The sequence below is a fragment of the Triturus cristatus genome, chromosome 1_2 (genome assembly GCF_964204655.1).
Source record: "Triturus cristatus chromosome 1_2, aTriCri1.1, whole genome shotgun sequence".
Lineage (NCBI taxonomy): Eukaryota > Metazoa > Chordata > Amphibia > Caudata > Salamandridae > Triturus > Triturus cristatus.
In genome coordinates, this window is record NC_140580.1 from 889,893,257 (window position 1) to 889,913,194 (window position 19,938).

The 19,938-nt window shown below is 47.2% G+C and overlaps 1 protein-coding gene across 1 annotated transcript in view; it reads right to left on the reverse strand.

Annotated features, from left to right (window-relative positions):
• The window catches only part of LOC146868232 (ATPase family AAA domain-containing protein 3-A), a 347,678-nt gene that overhangs the window by 86,304 nt on the left and 241,436 nt on the right, over positions 1 to 19,938 (reverse strand). The window contains exon 12 of the mRNA XM_085609537.1: positions 15,340 to 15,391. Within this exon, the coding sequence (XP_085465663.1) occupies positions 15,340 to 15,391 (52 nt within the window). The remainder of the gene's footprint in view (positions 1 to 15,339; positions 15,392 to 19,938) is intronic.

The following is a 19,938-nucleotide window of genomic DNA, read 5'->3' on the forward strand; positions in this document are numbered from 1 at the left end:
ATAGTCCACTATGTCCTGCTTAGGTTCTTTCATGGGTCTCTCCCATCCTCCCTTAAACAAAGCTGAGAGGACCTCTCCAGCGTGCCCAAAGAGCAGCTCAAAGGGAATGAGGCCAACTCCTTTTTGAGGAACCTCGCTGTATGCAAACAATAGGCATAGGAGGAGAATGTTCTATCACCTCCTTAGTTTTTCAGGCAAACCCATGATTATGCCTTTTATGGTTTTCTTGAATCTCTCAACTAAACCATTGCCTTGGGGCTGATATTGGGGGTGAGGGGATGGGGAGGAGAGGTGAACTTGTAAGTCACCCAAAATTCTTCCAACTCTAGCCACTGCAGGAGCAGTGACTGTCCAAAGTGGGGTGGCCTCAGGATACCTACTGGCATGGCCAACTACCACTAGGATTTACCTGTTTCCTAAACTTGTGGGTGGATCTAGGGCACCTACAATACATTTCCCCACCCTCTCAAAGGGTGTCCCCACCACTGACAGTGGTATAAGGGAAGCCTTTGGCTTTCCTCCTGCCTTGCCACTGGCTTGGCAGGTCACACAGGAGTAACAAAACTCCTTGACCTTCTCAGATATCTGGGGCCAGTAGAAGTGCTTGACCAGCCTTTTCCATGTCTTCGTCTGCTCCAGGTGCCCAACCAAGGTATATCGTGGGTTAGGTTAAGGAGAAGCTCTTTCTACTGTTGAGGGACTGCCAGTCTCCAGGATGCTTCTGGTTTGGGATCCCTAGGCTCACTGTACTGCAACTTCTCTGTATGATAATTTGATAAAATGTGCTCCTTACCCATCAGATTGTAGAGCCCCTCAAAGGTATCCAATTTGTTGCCTTTGATCCACCCATCTAGTGCCTTAACTGAGATGACAACAAAGTCTACCCATGTTTGTGTGTTACCTTTCCAAAAAGGTTGAAGCTTCAGCCTATGCTTTTCAGGAGTTAGCCCAAAAAGCTCAACCAGGACTGCCTTTATGTAGCTGTAGGATTCAGCTAACGCCTCCTCTAGTGTGAGTAGCCTAGCTCTACCAACACCAGGTACTAACTCCCATACACGTGTTCACCAGTGTTGTGTCCCCACCTTTCATCTTGAGAGCGCTCTCATGAGGCCAGCCACTTGCCAATGTCACTCCCTGGAACATAACTTGGGACAACCCCTTAGGCCAACCTTACATCAAGGGCACCCTCATCAGCACCTCTACATCTGCTGCCACATCTTCTCTGGGCTCCAAGCTCAGCCTTGACCTCTTCTCCTCTAGTGCCAACCTTCTCTCAGCCAGAGTTATGGTCCTCTCCTGCACGTCCAGGGCTGCCATACTCTCCTGTATAGACCTCTGGCTGTATTAAGAACAAGCTTTTTGGCCCCAGGGACCCTCCTGGTTACCCCAAGGGACTGTTATCCACCTCCTCTTCATCAACACTAGTTTGAGCTAATTACTTTCTCAGGCGTGGATGTACCCTGTAAGCCTCCTCTCAAAGTCTTAATCAGCAGGTTTCTTGGCTTTAGCTCCCATGATAATTTTTCACTCTGAACAAAATGCTCTCAGATAATCCCTATTGTATGAGGGCAAATTGGCCAGGCGGAGCTCCATATCTCGTTTGTCGAAAATTGGCTCCTGGGCTTTGTTCAAAAACTTGTGAAAACTTTTTCCTCCTTTATTTGAACTTGTAGGAAACTTTGGCAAACTTTTTCAAAATCTCCTTCACTCCTTGGGAGCGTTTTGCAACTCTTTGGAGACAGTACTCTAGAGTTCAACAATGTCCACAGAAAATACTTTTTGGGAGCAAGAACTTCTTTTCTAGGTGTCCACCTATGCAGATTCTCAGAGGTCTTCACTTCAACAACTGGGTGGTACTGCTAAACACAAGTTCTAGATCCAAACGCTAGGCACCAATGTGAGGAAATGGGGTGTATTACGCGGAGTAGTGTTGAGATCTCACCGTGTAATACACGTACCAACCCCTTTAGGTGCAGTAGGGTTCGTCTGTAGAACCCTCAGCTCCACCCTCGGTATCTGTGGCACTGAGCAGCAAGGCTTACACAGAGGAACAAGTATCAAGCATTTAAAAAGCACCAAAACAACGGAAGAAGAAATCAACACTCAAAATATACGACACCAATTTATAAAAACAGAACATATTTTTTATAAGAATTTAGACAGTAGAATGAAAACAATCCACTGGAGTGTTCTGGAGGTGTACATTTTACAAGCAAAATTAAATAAAAGCAATTTCACTCAACCACGAACACCCCTAGACAAAGTCAACAAATTGGACACTTAGAAGTACTTTGGGCAACCAACTCCAGCAGGGAGCTATTCAGGGGAACCAGCAAGGCCCTCAAGAACAGTTATCTTCACAAAAAAAGCAGTCCTTCAGTAGTTCCAGGCACTTTATCTGTGCTGCAATGGATTCCTATGGAATGGTCCCGATGCAAGGAATGAAGGATACTACAGGTGCTGTGGATGTAATGTGGCCAATGGGGATCTTCCTGCAGGGATTCCTCAGTCTACGAAGATAGTGAGGGGGTCCTGGTTGCGGGGTTAACGTTCCATGAAGTCCTTTCCGGTATGGCCTCAGGGAAGGATGCAGTTGGTAGCCAATGGGCTACCAGGTCCCCTCCCACCTGGTGACCACTTCCTGTGGAGTGTGGCATCTGGCTATCCCACGATACACCATTCTGCCCACTTCGAAGATGGCGAGTCCCCACTCTGTGTTCAGACCTCCCTAGCCCATCTCCAGGGTGTGGCTACTTCAGGGCTACATGCCCTTGGAGGAACCTGTTTGACAACTGATCTCCCTCTCTGCTTCCCAACCAGCCTGTCTATCTCAACAGTGGGGCCATCCTCCCCACCCCCGGTGTTACACATCTGCCCTTCAAAGGCAGATTTACCTTTGAAACCTCACTTTTGGGGACAACACCTAAGTAACTTCCTGTAGGAGGAAGGTGACACCTCTCTGGCCTGCAATCCCTCATTGTTGTTCTTCCTGATAGTCATTGGCACGTCTCTCCAAGAGGGAAGAATGCGGTCTCGTGGAGCAGGCTCCATGTGTGCCCGGGAAGGCACAGGTGTTTTAAAGGCAAAAAAGTGGCAGCTTTGCTAAAGCTGCACGCTGCAACGGGTTACATTATTCTTACTTGAGACACAAGTTGGGCTTGATGTATCAAGCGGTTTGATACCTTTGAGTGCCTCCTTCGGCCGCACTGTTCAGAAGTTCGCACTGCTGATGGGTTAGCTTGTAACTCTGTGCTCACAAACTACGCGGCCAAGTCTTCCTCAGTAAAAACACCAGTTTTGCGTGTTTTATGGACAGTACGCAGTGCTGATACAAGGATTTGTGGATTTTATGGACACATTAGATTTACGTACCAACTTCACAAAATCCCATATCATGGCCTGTGGTCCTAGGAAACACAATTTGTCCACTCTGTCCATTGTTTGAAATACACCAGCACTTTTTCATACCTGGGGCGAACTTTTGCTGCTAATGGGTCATGGTATGTGCATATTGCCCACTGCAGGAATAAGTTGACAAAGGCCATCTTATTTAAAAAGTTTTATATAGCGGGAATTAGACCCGGCGAGGGTATCAGAGCGCTTCACAATTGTTACATCAAAAGAAATAAAGCTAGGTACATAGATACAAGTAGCTAACAGGAGAGCTTGTATGATGTCTTAACATTATTTAGCCTACTGCAACCTCGGGGCTCTTATGCCTATTCTGCAAATTTTCTAAATGCAATGCACTCCAACGGCAACATATGGAGCAGCGGTATGGGGCATATCTAAATGCAATAGTATTTAGGTTGAAGAACATAGATTACACTGAAAGGTTCTGGCAGCTCCAATCTCTTCTTACTTTATTTGCCAAAGTGAATTGAATCTACCATATACAGAAGATTACATTAGAGCCTGAACAACCTTGTTTTGGGTAGCAGTGTGAAAAAATAAGGAGGCAAGCCTTACTTGAGACGTTATCATGGACTGTCTTAGCTGTGACAAGGGCTTAGAGATTCCCTGGCCTGCAGAAGTGGAATTATGTTTGTGGACGATAAGCATGTTTTTAAGAACCCTAAGGGCAATGATAGTATTAGCAAAAAGCAGGTACAGCACGCTTGTATAAACTTTCCCATGATTAAAGAATAGTCACAGGGAGTGGGGAGACGAAGGTGGCAGCATATTTGAATATCAAAACAGATAGCCAAACTGAAGGGGATCTTACTAAACCAATGGGTAGTTGGGAGCATAGCTTACTGTTGCTCTTTAGGGCTGGAACCATCAAATATTTGCTATGCTTCCCTTCGGGCTTCCAAGCAAATCTCAACTCATTACCTTGCCCGTGTGAAGGGAGCTCAGGCCGATCCATATTGCACTTCTTTTTCTTTTGGGGCTTCCATTCTATGTATACAAAGCACTTTGTGCTCCCTCTAATAAAGAGGCTCTATATTTCAGATTTTAGGGTAGCATTTAGTATGCTACTTCAACTTAATGATGGATTTAATTGCTCGTGTAGGTGCTTTTTTTAGATCAGTCGTGTGAGCCTGCATTTCTATGAATACCAAATAAGTTTGAATTAATACCCATGGTTTACTGTATTATGAATTGCGACTATGGCTCTGGATTTTATCTGTGCGTTTTTATGAATTGATTTTAAGTATTTATATGTTTTTATTGAACATACATTGTGTGTTTTTTGTGTATGTGTATACATTTGTGGATACTCTCTGTACCTGAATAAAGATTGAATTGAATTGTTGAGAGGAGGTAGGGAGCAGGTGGAGTAACAACTTGACCAACCACTAAAAAGTATGAACAGCCCCATGCAGAAATTAAAAAAACATTATGAAACTAAATAAGAAGGCCTAAAAAAAAAGATTTTGGCACCAAGAGTCTTTGGTCACAGCCATTAATGAGCATATAGCCCCCTCTTCATTTGTCAAAGGTTGGGTGGGGTATTTTGTCCCCCCTCCCCGCCTTACCCGAGGATGTCTGTCTGCATTTCTCTTCACACCTTGCATAAGGGCAGGAGAAGGGCCCTGACCTCCCATGCATTACACAGAGTAGAGGAACTTTGTGTCCCCCATGTGGCCAGAGACAGGGGTATATTTATGGCCCCATTACCCAGTCTTGACCATAGGCAAAAGGGGTAATGCCGGCCACATGGCCAAGGGGTAGGTCTTTCTCTATACCTCCTCACCTTGTTAAGTGTACAGAGACTTTTGTTCCCCCTCTCCTACACTTCCCAAAGATGGCAGGTTATATCTCACCATGCATGGGATTTGTTTACCACCTGATAGAACACCCTGCTAAATGGTGGAATGAGTATTTCATGCCACCACCATCTGCCCTGCCAGAAGGGAAGAAGTCATTTATGCTACCACCTTACTCAAGAGTGCAGGGCATTCCTTGGTCCCAGACAACGCCGCCTTGCCCAAGAGCAAAAGCAGGGGGATTTCGTTATCAAGGAAATCCCCCCCCCCCCCCAATCTGACATTGTCCTAGGAGCATTTTTTTGTCTCTGCCTTATCAAAGATGCTAAGGAGATGGTCGCTCAAATGCGCACAAAAGAAGGAAAATGCTACTTGCCAGTATGAATTTGTTCTTGGCATGTAGAGCTGCAGAGCCACACACTTAGCATTAGATCGCCATCTGGTGTTGGGCTCGGATGCTTGCATCTTGTTGTTGTCTTGGAAGAAGTCTTTGTAGTCACAAGATAGGTGACTCCTCCCTTGGACATTAATGCGCATGGGCATTGACTCCATCCTCCGATTGTTTTGCGCCATGATGGGAAATGATGGAGTTAGTAGAAAAGAAAGATGTTCATGTGTGTATATCTAAATAAGATAGAACTGGAACAGATACAGGTCCCGGGAGATGGGTGGGTGTGTACGGATTTGCAGCTCTACATGCCAAGAACAGATGCATACTGGTAAGTAGCATTTACCGTTCGAGGCATATGAGCTGCAGATCACACACTTAGCATAGACTGTACAGCAGTGTCTCCCCTAGCGGTGGTCACCTGTATTGGTTGCAGTAGTCTGAAAGAGAGTTCAGAACAACTTGGCCTACAGAAGCTTGTTGCTTGGCTTGCACGTCAACACAATAGTGTTTAGCGAAGGTGCGTGTGGTAGACCATGTCGCTGCCTTACAAATTTCTTCTAGGGGAATGTTCCCTAAGAAAGCCATGGAAGCCCCTAGTTTGCGTGTGGAATGCACTCTAGGGGGAATTGTCAATGTGCGTTTAGCCTTTTGGTAGCATATTTGGATACATTTAACAATCCACCGTGCAATCCAAGCTTTGGAGATGGGGTTACCTTTATGAGGTGGGGAGAAAGCTACAAACAATTGTTTTGTCTTGCGAAAGGATTTAGTTCTGTCAATGTAATAAAGCAGGGCTCTTTTGACGTCTAGCGTGTTAAGAGCTCTCTCTGCTACGGAGCCTGGGTTTTGAAAAAACACCTGTAGCTCCACTGATTGGGTAAGGTGAAATGCAGAGATGACTTTAGGAAGGAATTTTGGATTTGTTCTGAGAACCACTTTGTTACGATGTATTTTTAAGAAGCGTTCTTGTATGGTTAAAGCCTGGATCTCACTCACCCTTCTGAGAGAGGTGATTGCAATAAGGAAAGCTACTTTCCATGTGAGGAACTGAAGTTCACATTTGTGTAGAGGTTCAAGTGGGATGGTCCCATGAGCCTAGTAAGTACAATGTTGAGATTCTATACCGGAAAGGGTGGTAATCTGGGAGGAATGATCCTTTTAAGGCCCTCCATAAAGGCTTTAATTGCTGGGACCCTACAAAGTGACAAGTGTTGTCTGTTTTGTAAGTAAGCGGCAAGTGCTGCTAGATGTAGACGTATGGATGAGTATGCTAAATTACATCTTTGCAAATGTAGTAAGTAGCAAATGATGTTCTGGATGGACGCATCCAGTGGATCGATATGATTGTTAGTGCAGTAAATGGCAAATCTCTTCCATTTTGCTGCATAGCAAGCACTGGTGGTAGGGCGCCTGGCTTCTTTAATGATGTTCATACAGTCCGGTAGCAGGTTAAGATAACCGAATTCTAGGACTTCAGGAGCCAGATCACCAGATTCATTTGAGCTGGATCGGGGTGCCTTATCTCTCCATGGTTTTGCGTTAGTAGTGATGGGGAGAGGCGTAGTTTTTGGTGTGGGACTAGTGAGAGTTCCAACAGTGTTGTGAACCACGGTTGGCGTGCCCATGTGGGAGCCACTAGGATCATTTTTAGAGACTGTTGTCGGAGCTTGCGTACCACTAGTAGAATCAGTAGGAGTGGCAGAAAAGCGTACGCAAATCTGCCTGACCAGTTTATCCATATCGCATTGCCCTTGGACAGCGGGTGTGGAAACCTGGCGGCGAAGGTTGGGCATTTTGCGTTTTCGTGTGTGGCAAACAGATCTATGTCTGGTTGGCCCCACATCTGGAAAAATGGTAGAAGAACTTGTGGATGTAGTTCCCATTCGTGAATCTGTTGTGTCTGTCAACTTAACAGATCCGCAATCTGATTGTGAACTCCTGGAAGGTGTTCTGCAAGCAGGTATATGTTTTGTGGGATGGCCCACCTCCAAATGTTCTGTGCTAGCTGAGACAGCTGTAGAGAATGTGTGCCACCTTGTTTCTGTATATAATACATGGCTGTCATGTTGTCCGTCCGGATCAGGACAGCCTTGTTCTGTACATGAACTTGGAATGATTTTAAAGCTAGGAATATTGCTAGCAGTTCCAGATGATTGATATGGAACACTTTTTGTTGAGTGGTCCATTTGCCTTGAGTTGTGTGATTGAGGCGGTGTGCTCCCCATCCTGTGAGTGATGCGTCTGTTAGTACTATCTGTGGAACAGGCTCAAGGAAAGGCCACCCTTTGGATAAGTTTGTTGTGTTCCACCACTGCAGAGAGCGATGTGTGCGGCTGTCCACCAACACCAGATCTGTAAGTTGTCCCTGAGCCTGATTACACTGATGTGCCAGACATTCCCGTAAGGGACGCATCTGAAGTCTTGCATAAGGTACATTAAATATGCAAGATGCCATCATGCCTATGAGTTGCATGAACACTCTGGCTGGGAGAGAGTGTTGGGTTTGAAATGTGTTGATGAGAGCTTGTATACTGGCTATCCTGGCTGGACTGGGATATGCTAGAGCTGTGGAAGTATTTATTGTGGCCCCTAGGTATTGATGTACATGAGAGGGTTGGAGTTGCGACTTGGTATAGTTGATTGTGAACCCCAAGTTGTGCAGTGTTTGGACGGTTTGATGAGTGTGTTGAACACACGGGTTGAATGATTTGACTTTTATTAGCCAGTCGTCCAGATATGGGAAGACATGGAAGACATGGATTTGTTGTCTTCTTAGGTGTGCTGCTACCACTGCCAGACATTTGTTAAATACTCTGGGAACGGTGGTGACTCTGAATGGAAGGACTTTGAACTGATAGTGTTGTCCGTCCACTACGAACCTTAAGATACTTCCTGTGAGCAGGATGTATGGGAATGTGGAAGTTGGCGTCCTTGAGATCTAGTGTGGCAAGGAAGTCTTGTTGTTGGAGTAGTGGAAGCACTTGTTGAAGAGTGATCATGTGAAAATGATCTGTGTATGTACAGATTGAGGGGTCTGAGGTCGAGTATTGGCCTTAGGGTCCCGTCCTTTTTGGGGATTAGGAAATAATCAAATCAAAGAAAATTTATATAGCGCAACATATCACTCAGAAGAGTCTCATGGCGCTGCAGACTGCTCAAGAGGGCAAAGACCAGGCTAAATAACATATAGCCATGTTTTCAGCTGTTTACGAAAACTACCATGTTCTTTTATGGTACGTAGATGGAAAGGTAGTTTATTCCAAAGAGTCGGTGCAAGAAAGGAAAATGAACGGCCTCCTTGTCTAGCGGTATTTATTCTTAGCGGAGTTAGTAATGCCGCATCACTAGAACGCAGCCTTCTAGTCGGCTGATACCATTGCAACTTTTTTCGCCAGTATTTTGGGCCAATTCCGTAAATAGACTTGTGTGTAAGACACAATACTTTGAAGTGGATTCATTTTTTAATCGGGAGCCAATGGAGGGTATTTAAACAGGCCGCCGAAGGTGATCTGTATGGACGGTCCAAGACCAGTCTCGCAGCAGTATTCTGTAGAACCTGGAGTTTGTCCGTGAGGTCTTCATTTATGGATAACAATAGGGCATTGCCATAATCTATTCTATTCATGATCAGTCCTTGAGTCAGGGGTTTACGCGCCTCCATGGGGAGCCATCTAAAAACCTTTGAGACTGCGCATGACGCCGAAGCAGGTCCCTATAACATGCTTAACATGGTTGCGCATAGATAGGCAGTCATCTATCTGAAAGCCTAGATTTCGGACTGTTTTCTTTGGAACAGGACAGATTCCGAGCTCAGAAGGCCACCAGTCCTGTGACCAATAGTTACTGGCTTTTCCAAAAAGCACGATCTCTGATTTTGCCCCATTTAGCTGAAGATGGTTTGATCGCATCCAATTGTCAACACAAATGAGACAGTCCTTAAAATGCTTTTTTGTATCACTTGGGTCGGAGCAGAGAGTGACCAAAATCTGTGTGTCATCCGCATAGGATATGACATCAAACCCATGTGATCTAATTACTTCAGCCAAAGGGGTCATATAAAGGTTAAAAAGAGTCGGGCTTAAAATTGAACCCTGAGGAACTCCCATTTTCATAGGCTTCGCACAGGAAACAAAGATTCCCAACTGGACAGCAGTGGTGCGCTCGGATAGGTAACTGATGAACCACCTCAAAGCATTTCCCCTGACACCAACCTCCCACAATCTTTGCTCAAGAATCTTATGGGAGATGGTGTCGAAAGCCGCGGAAAGATCGAGCAGGACAAGCACAGCAGATTGGTGTTTGTCAAGTGTCAGTCTGATGTTGTCGGTGACCTCGACCAATGCCGTTTCTGTACTATGTGCTGCCCAAAAACCAGATTGAGAGGGGTCCAGAAGTTCATACATTTCCAGATGGCCCACCAACTGCTGATTTATAATGGATTCCAGTATTTTTCCAAAATATGGGAGCAGTGAAATGGGACGATAATTCAAAAGTACCTTGGGGTCCGCTGTTGGTTTCTTTAAGATTGGTCTGACACTAGCTACCGTCCAAACAGAAGGGAACACCGCGTCAGCCAAAGATTGATTAAAAAGTGCAATCAGACTGTCAAGGACAGTAGGTGCTATTAAGGAGAAATATTTAGCAGGGATAACGTCAGCCGGGGAGCCGGACTTTATTTTCTGCATAGCAGAAATAACAGTTTTTTGATCGCATTCGACAAATTTGACTAGAAGGCCCGATGGATTTGATAAGAAGCAGGGTCGTTCAGTTAGGTGACTATCGTTAGGTATGGGGAGAAAGGACTTTTGAATAGTCATGACTTTGTCTTCGAAAAAGTTTGACAGCGAATCCGCCCAATCTTGAGACACGGGTATGGTCGGTAGGTTTGTGGAGGTTGTGAAATCTTTTAAAATGTGAAAAAGTTCTCTAGAAGAGTTCTCTGCCCTAGTTATTCGGATCAACAAATAGGATTTTTTTTCCTGTTTTATTTCGTTCATATACCGATGGTGCAGTTTTTTTTATAACTTTCTTCATTTGCAAGGCTACCCCTGTTCCCTGATGTAGTAGTAAGGGGACTGGGTCTATGGCCTGCTTTTGAAGCAGCAAGAGAACTTCTTGTTTTAAAAGTGTAAGATGTTCTGTGGACATTGGACGTTGCTTGGGTGGTATGTTTGGGGGGTAGCTGTAAGTTTCAGGCAGTAACCATATTGGATAATTTGTCTTACCCACTTGTCTGTAGTGATGGATTCGCAGACAGGCAGGAACTGTGATAATCTTCCCCCTACTGGAGTGGAATGGTCTGGGGGGAGTGGAGGGAAGCCACTGTTTAGCAGCAAGGGGGGGGGGGGGGGGGGTGCAAGTGTTGTTGTTACCTCGGCCTCTCCCTTTATTGTTATTCACTCTGTATCCTCCTCTAAAATATCCTCTATTGGGGGATGTTTGGGTGGTGTTTTTAAAATAATATGAGGAATCTGCGCCCATGTTCTAGGAGGCTCCTCTATAAAAGGAGCGACAAAAGGAGCCATGTGTTTGCGGAGACTGTAACGCTCCCATAGACTTAGCAGTCTCTGTCTTTTTTCATCTTTTCAAGAGCAGTGTCTACAGCCAGTCCAAAAAGTTGTTCTTGATTGAACGGCTGGTTTAGAATGATTGTCTGGACCTCTTACTTAAAGCCTGAAATGCGTAGCCAGGCATGTCGTCTGAGTAGTACACTGGTATTATTGGACCTAGAGGCAGTGTCTGCTGCATCAAGGGCACATTTAATTGAGGCATTTGTTATTAGTTTGCCCTTTTGGATTAGATCATTTGCCTGAGTTTTATATTGGTCAGGCAAATACTGTAATAGGGTTTCCAGCTAGTCACAGTGGGCCCGATCATATCTAGCCAGCAGTGCTTGAGTGTTGGCTATGCGCCAGTGATTGGCCGCCTGCGCAGCTACTCTTTTGCCAGATGCATCTAGTAATTTGGATTCTTTATCCGGGGGTGGTGAATCCCCGAAGGGTTGTGAATTGGCGCGCTTCCTAGCATTCAAAACTACTAGTGAATCCAAAGGCAGCTGTCCTTTGATGTGCGTAGGGTCGTCAGGGGCAGGTCTATATTTCTTTATCGATCCTAGGATTGGCTCATACGGGATCTTTGAATACGTATGGGGCATGTTTAATGACCCCTTTAATCATTGGTAATATTTGTACAGTTTTTTTTAGACTGTTCAAATGTATCTAAAAGGAAATCCTCCTCTGCTGTGTCTGAGTGCATTGTCACACCGTGAAAAACGAGAGCCCTATTGATCAATTGTCCAAAACCAATGTTATCGTCTGGGGGAGATAGTTTTGTTGGGTATGGATGAGGGTTTGGGAGGTGTGGTAGATCTATTGGGTCAGGGTAATTCCAATCGTCCTGTGGTGGGTAGTCTGGATCCGTGAACGGATCATTGGGGTCTCCCCCCACCCCTAGGTCATCATCATCATCATCATCTGGTGGTGGTGTATGTGGTGAAGAAGTTGCAGGCAGAGGTGGTGTAAAAGGTTTAGGGAGAGGAAGGGGGTTAGAAGGACGTACAGGAGAAGGAGGCATAGGTGAGGTAGCAGAGTCCTTCTTCTTGAAAGGCACTGGAGGGGCGTGTGCTGTGTCTAACTTCCTCTTCTTGCATTGCACAGCTGTGACATGTCCTGTTTTAGGGTTAATGTAGATTTTTTTCTGTCTGGGATCGGCAGGATCCGGATGAAAAAGTTCCTCTTCCTCGACAGCTACTTTCGGCGCCGACTTTTTCGGTTCCGAGCGGGGCGGTTGTTGAGTTTTTTGCTCTTTGGCCTTAGGAGGCGTGGTAGAATCCTTAGGCTTGTTTTTCAGTACCGAAGGTTTTGGTTTCGGAGCCGAGGTGTGATCCTTAGGCTTAGAAGTGTTCTAAGCCGGTTTATCTGTGGGCTTCGGGGTGTTCGGGCCGGTTTGTCTTTCGGCGTGGAAGGAGTCGGAGTCGATTTCGGAGCAGAGTGTTCTTTCAGTTTCGGTGCCGAAGGTGCCGGTGGGACTATTACATGCGGTTTGCTCGGTCCCGAGCTACCGGAAGGCTTGTCTTTTTTCTTCGGAGCCGGGCCCGGGGGCGCGCCTTCTGAAGTGTGTTTTTGGTCGCGACTGGGGCCAACAGGCGAAGTCTTGACCAGTGCCTTCTGTTTTGGTGGTGGGGTTGGGGTAAGGGCAGTAGTACTCACTCGTTGACCAGGAGTGATGGGGTCGTCCGAGTCTTCTGCCTCTGACACGATTTCCAGATCTTCGGAATCTTCTGGGACATCCGGACCATAGAAGAAGTCCTCTGGTTCCGGAGCTGACCTCTGCGCCATGATGTGTCATCGAGCCCGACGATCTCGGATAGTCTTTTTTGATCGAAAAGAGGCGCAGGCTGGGCAGCTGGACTCGTCGTGTTCTGGCGAGAGGCACAGGTTGCAGACCTTATGATGGTCACTGTGTGAAAACTTCACTCCACACTGGGGGCATTTTTTGAACGGCGTCCTTTCCATGAGCCGTAGGCCTTATGAAGTGGATAGGCCCAGCGGCCCGCGTCAACGACTGGAATCGAAGCGGCGAAAGGCGCATCGAAGTTTTCGATGTTCGAAGTCAATCTGAAGAGTTGGAGGAAGTTTTGCGTGTCGAAAAAGTTTGAAAGTTACGTTTAGAACCGGAGCGCAAAAGTTGCATCAGAACCCAATGGCGGAAAAAAACAATCTGAGGATGGAGTCGATGCCCATGCGCACTATCGTCCAAGAGAGGAGTCACCTATCTCGTGACTACAAAGACTTCTTCCAAGACAACAACAAGGTGCAAGCATCCGAGACCAACACCAGATGGCGATCTAATGCTAAGTGTGTGATCTGCAGCTCATATGCCTCGAACATATATAGTCGAGGGGGTCTCATAGCTTCTCCAGTACACCGTTTGGTATTACGAACAGGGCACCCAGCAGCGGTTAGCCTTCCCGGTTCCCAGTCATTCTAATTCTATGAAGGGTGCCCACAGCAGCAAACTGCAGCCCAGTGTCCTACTGGCAAATAGCAACAGAACAAAGGATAGCAGCAAGCTGCCCCGATCTTTACTTTCTACCTGGAGCAAGAAAGAGGGGAAAATGGAGCAAAAAACCTCTTCTCCCTTAAGTAGGCCAAAAACTTAGGGGCATCTTGGGCAATGCAAGGACAATGGGGCACACAATCCTATACCACCCTTGGGAAAGGTAAAGAGCAGGTCACATAAATATATGGAAAATGAATACAAAGGTCATGACTGAAGAACTCATTCAGCAGGCTATAAATTACTGGGAGAGGCCATGACTGCCAAGGCTTCAGAATTGCCTGTTAACTCTTATGACTTTCAGCCCATTTCATGGCAAATTGAGTTGTAAAATGGTCCATTTGGCTGCATTCTTTTCATATTTTTCTAACAGGTCCTGAGGGAAAGAAAGCTGCAATCTCCCCAATTGCCAAAGATTATTCTCCTACAACCCTGGCTAACAAAAATAGACAAAGGGCAAAACCTGAACCAAAATGGGACTGAACCGATTCATCATGGAGCAAAAGAGGGAAGGGTCCATGTAAGGAGACTAGAATGAGACAAAGAGAAGGAGAAAAAATGTGCTGTGTTGCGAGACATATTGTTTACAATTCAGTAGGCTTACAACCTGGCAACAGCATACCATTAGTTGTTTTCGTTGTCACTCATTTGCAATCTTTTGACTGCTAGGCTTCCGTATGCTTCCCTTCCTTTCTTGTGTTACCTGCAAATGGAAAATGGACCAAGCACATGCGTTCTTCCCTGCCTTTGTTCGGTCTTTTTACAATGCTATATTTTTTTTTATATAAGCCTTTTGGTATTATTCCTGGATGTGCAATGTGCTTTCCTACTTTTAACACAGGCATACGGCTTCCTATTTATGTTGCTTTCACCCTAGCTGCTGTTTCTATCGCCCACTACTGTGCTAGTCTACTCTACGCCACTTCACACAATGCCACTCACTGCCGCTCTTCTCTGTGCCACTCCACTAACTTTGAGCCATGCTGAACAGCAACCAAGCTGCTGTACAACATGGCTAAAAGAGCTTGGCAAAGCCAATAGCTCTGACATAGGTGACCCATTAGCTTTGCCAACACTTGGTATATTTTCATACCCCTAAAGCCACAGCCTGGCATAGCTGCTGCTGCTAGCCAGGGTAAAACCCACTCGTCTTTCTCGTTACTCTCTCAGCCTGCGAGTTTGGGCGCTACATCAGTCTCCTCAGCAGAGTACCCTCCCCCAAACTGACATCAGCGCAGACTTCATGAGCCTCGGTGATTTGCCATGCATTTACCACGCAAAAAGCAGACACAGAGGTAAAGGAATAAATGAGTGTAGGTATTTTCAATTAGAGCAGAGAGGTGAAAAGGAATATGTGCGCGACCACCTCCCAATGCCTGTGCATTTTTATAATTTTACTCGATCTTCTCACCTGCGCGTAGAGGGAGGGCCCTCCGCAGCTCTCACACTGACAGCGCAAATTGTCACTTCTTACCAGTAATTTTCTAAGTGAGCTGTTCGGTCTCGGCAGCTGCGAGGAGCTATTTTTTCCACACGCCAAGACACTTGATTATCTGGCCGGCAGGCAACTGCGCTTTAACCCTCATCGCACCCACCGAGGAGAAGCAAACGGGGATGAAATGAGGCAAGGGGAGCTCGAGTAACCCCGATAAAAGCAGGGGACTGACGTGCACTCACCGTGGACCTCTTCCTTAGGAACGCATCCGCTTCGTCAACGAACAACAAGAGGCTGCGGGAAAGAGAAGATTGTTAGTAGTTCAGTCAATTGGGTAATAGGGATACATTAAATAATAGTCATCTGTTATTTACAGCCCGTAGGAAGGGCAACAGTGCATCTGAAGTGCTAGATTGAAAACAGGTTCGTTTGCATGACCGTACAGTCAGCTGCCCTCACTAACAAGCGCTAGCATCCCATCTCGTCCTACTTTCTATTTCTTCATAACAGACTTTTATTTATTTTCGTATCGTATTTCGAAGAGTTGCTATACTCCTCACATGTTTAAGATAATAAGGACCTGCAGCCGTGGGCAACTGACGTTGGGTTGCTGGAGTGATGCCATAACCTGTACACTGCCAACTGAGTGACAGCACAGGCTCTGGTATGACTCCGCGATGCAGTTTGTGACATCACTTCCTGAACCTGAAGCAAGGATGCAACTTTCCCGGAATCCCGCATCTCAAGAACTCATCAGACTGTGATACTGGTACCGGATATCGGGCTAGTGAGATTCTAGGAACATGATACGAGCTATACCATGTCCCCAAGAATCGGATGCGGTACTGTGACTTTAATCCACTGACCTGACCGAATCTGAAATCACACAAGAACCAGATACCCGAGTGGAATCACTGCAATAATAAATACCTAACACTTGCATAACTCCAAGGGCTTCTTACCATACTTTGGCATCAATCCAGAACTCAGATGGCCAACAGGCATCACTCAAACGTCTAGATGCAAGACTGACATAGTCAGCGGCAACACAAAAAAAAAAACTGATTCCAGAGTGATAGCACCAGAAAAACCAAATGCCAGAGTGGACATTATTCCACGACCTAGATGTCAGACAGACAGGACAACAAGAAACCGACGACAGTCTGTTACATTAATTCCTTCAGGAACCGGAGGTTAGAGTGGGGCATCAAACTCAATACCAGATGCCAGACTCTCACAGGACTGAGAGCACCCCACGCCAGATTTTGACATCAATCCAGGCACCAGATGTCACAATGTTGCATCACTTAAGCTCCTAGATGACAGACCCACATGGCCTAAGAAACCAGATGCTACATGGTGACATCACTCCAGGACACAGGTATAAAACAGTAGTCATTAGAAGAGCCTAGAGACCTTTGGTGATTGGTGCTCTACAAATATAATCTAACATAACAGATGCCAGGCTGAAATTATCCCTAGATCTAGACAGCAAGCAGATATGACCTCTAGAACTAGATGCCAGACTGTCACATCACTTCAGGAAACCAAATACAAGTGGGGGTATCAATCCAAAAACAAGATGCCAAAAACTCACACAAATCTACGAAACTCATACCAGTCTTTGACATCAATATACCAGATGCCACTCCACCTCCTAGATGCCAAAAAGATTTGGCCTATGGAACCAGATGCTAGATGGTGACTTCACTCCATGACCCAGACGGTGATGTAACAAAAAGTACCGGAATTACATCCCCAGACAAGTTCAGACAAGGAAGTCCTACAGGATAGAGCAGCCAAAAAGGACTTGACGCACAAGTTACTACTTGTATAACGATATATTTGTAAGAGACATTAGTTAGGGATAGATTCCTTACCTTAGAATACCCCCAGGCGTCAGACTGGATCCAGAAAGTTTTTTCATTAGCAGTACCCCTGCGCATCAGTACGTGGTGTCGTGCGGCTCCGCGTCAGTCGCTGGAGTCGTATGCGCCGAGATGACGTCACAGAGACTACTTAGGCGCCACCCATGCGTGCTGACGCCAGTTCTGTACACGACTTTCCGCGCCAGGAACGCAGAGCCATGCAAGAAACTGACCACTGGTGCTATGAAACTAGGGCCCTGAAAGGGGATGACCTTAACCCTAGAAATCAGTTCGCAGAACGGGGAGGATGGGTGGGGCGGTAAGGAATCTATCACAAGTTAGTGATAGATTCCTTACCTTAGAATAGATACACCAGCAATACCAACCCCGGTGGTGGGTCTGCGAACAAGATTACACCAGGAACTCACGGAGAACAGAACGGCCAAAGAAGCCGTCTCTCCGGACCTGACTGTCAAAGCAGTAATACTTGGTAAACGTGTGCAGCAAGCCCACGTAGCTGCCTGACAAACGTCCCGCAATGTCCCGCAAGGGAACGCCGCGTCCCAAGGCAGTAGTGGCTGCAGTTGCCCTGGTAGAATGGGCACGCAGCCCCATAGGAGGCTCCTTCTTAGCCAAGGAGTAACATGCTTTGATGCACAGAACGACCCACCGAGAGATGGTCCGTTTGTGCACAGCCCTACCTTTTTAGGTACCCACATAGCCAACAAAGAGCTGGTCATCCACCCGGAACTGCTGTGTACGCTTCAGATAGAATGCGAGCGCACGTTTTGGGTCCAGACGGTGGAATCTCTCCTCCTCCCTTGAAGGATGCGGAGGCGGAAAGAAGGTGGGCAAAGTGATGGTCTGCCCGATGTGGAAGGGCGTGAAAGAAGGATGGGTCCTTAAAACCACCTTGTCCGGATGAACAGAAAGGAAAGGGGGCTTGGAAGAAAGAGCCTGGAGCTCACTCACTCTTCTGGCAGAGGTGATAGCTACCAGGAAAGCCGTCTTGAGAGTGAGAAGACGCAAAGGACAGGTATGAAGGGGCTCGAAGGGAGCGCACATCAGATATGTCCAGACAAGGTTTGGTCCCATTGAGGCATTATGAACGGCACAGGAGGAAAAGTGTGCGTAATGCCTTTTAGGAAACAATTAACAATCGGGGACTTAAAAATAGAAGGCTGATCTGGAAGCCGTAAAAAGGTGGAGATTGTCGAAAGATAACCTTTGATAGTGCCCAGAGCAGAGCCCTGCCGGGCCAAAGAAAGAAGGAACAGGAGGACTTCAGAAAGAGGGGAAGAAAGGGGATCCACAGTCCTAGCTGTACACCATGCCACAAACTTGTTCCACCTGCAGGTGTATACCGTTTTAGTGGAGGTACGCCTGGCTGCCAGAATGACATCACAGACTTCGGGAGGAAGATCGAAAGCTGTCAACTGTCGACGCTCAATCTCCACGCATGGAGGTGGAGGCTGGACAGGTACGGGTGGAAGACCGTCCCCTGCTGCTGCGACAGAAGATCCTCCCGAAGAGGCAGTCGGATCGGGGGATCGATCGCCATAGTGCGTAGCTCGGAATACCAGTATCTTCGTGCCCAGTCCGGAGCCACAAGGATGACAGAAGTGGTATAGGCAAAAAGGCATACAATAGACCGCAACACCACTTGCGATGAAAAGCGTCGCCGAGCGAGTGCCGCCTTGTAAATTGCAACGCGCAGAACTGATGACATTGCGCGTTCTCTTCGGTGGCGAATAGATCTAACCAAGGCTCTCCCCACTGCTGAAAGAGACCTTGCACCACGTCCGAGTTCAGACGCCATTTGTGATCCATCATGCACCAGTGGCCGAGTTCGTCCGCCCTGGCGTTCAGAGAACCCACCAGGTGTTGAACCACCAAGGTAATGCTTTGATGTTCTAGCCATGACCAGAGGCGCAGAGCCTCCTGACATAGGGTCCAGGACCCCACCCCGCCCTGTTTGTTCCAGTACCACATGGCGGTGGTGTGGTCCGTGAACACCTGCACCACACTTCCCCTGACCTGCACAGGTGAGCTGCGACCACCGCCATCACCTTCGTGAACACCCGAGGGGCGCTGGTAAGGCTGAAGGGGAGCACGGCAAACTGAAAATGCTCTGCCAAGACATGAGCCAGAGTCAACATCTTTAACTTCTCCTTACGAAGGAAGCGATTGACGTTCCTGAGGTCCAAGATGGGGCGCAAACCCCCCCTTGTCCTTTTTGGGGACCAGAAAGTAGTGGGAATAACCACCACTCCCTACTTCTGGCCCAGGAACGCACTCGATGGCCCCCTTGGCCAAGAGGGTCGTGACTTCCTGCTGGAGAGTTGCTAAATGTTCCCCCAACATGTGGTGGTATGGCTGGAGGGATGGACTGAAAGGTAAGGGAGTAACCCCTGCGGATGATCTGCAACACCCACTTGTCCGATGTGATAGCGTGCCAGTGGGGGAGATGATGGCGGATCCTGCCACCCACTGGCGTGGGGTGTCCCCCAAAGCTCGGATTAGGAAGGTTTGGAGGTAGAAGCAGCGGGGGCGGAGGTGGTCTGACCCCCACGCTGATTCCCAGACCCGCCCCTGCGGAAGCCGCGTCCGCACGGAGGCTGGTTCTGTACAGGCTTGCTGAAGGAACGCGCTGGGCACCCCTGCCTTTGCCACGAAAGGAACGAAAACCAGGAGTGGCTGGGATTTTCATAGAAAGACCTAAGGACTTGGCCGTAGCTCGCGTGTCCTTAAAACGCTCCAGCGCACTGTTGGCCTTACCGCCAAACAGACGGGTGCCATCAAAGAGCATGTCCATGAGGGAATCTTTGTACATCTGGGGAATACCCGGTAGATTTCAACCAGACGTGGCAACGAAGCGCCACAGTCGTAGAAATGGCTCTACCTAGTGAGTCCGCGGTGTCCAAACCACACCGAATGGCGAACTGAGCCGCATCCTTACCCTCGGCAACAGCT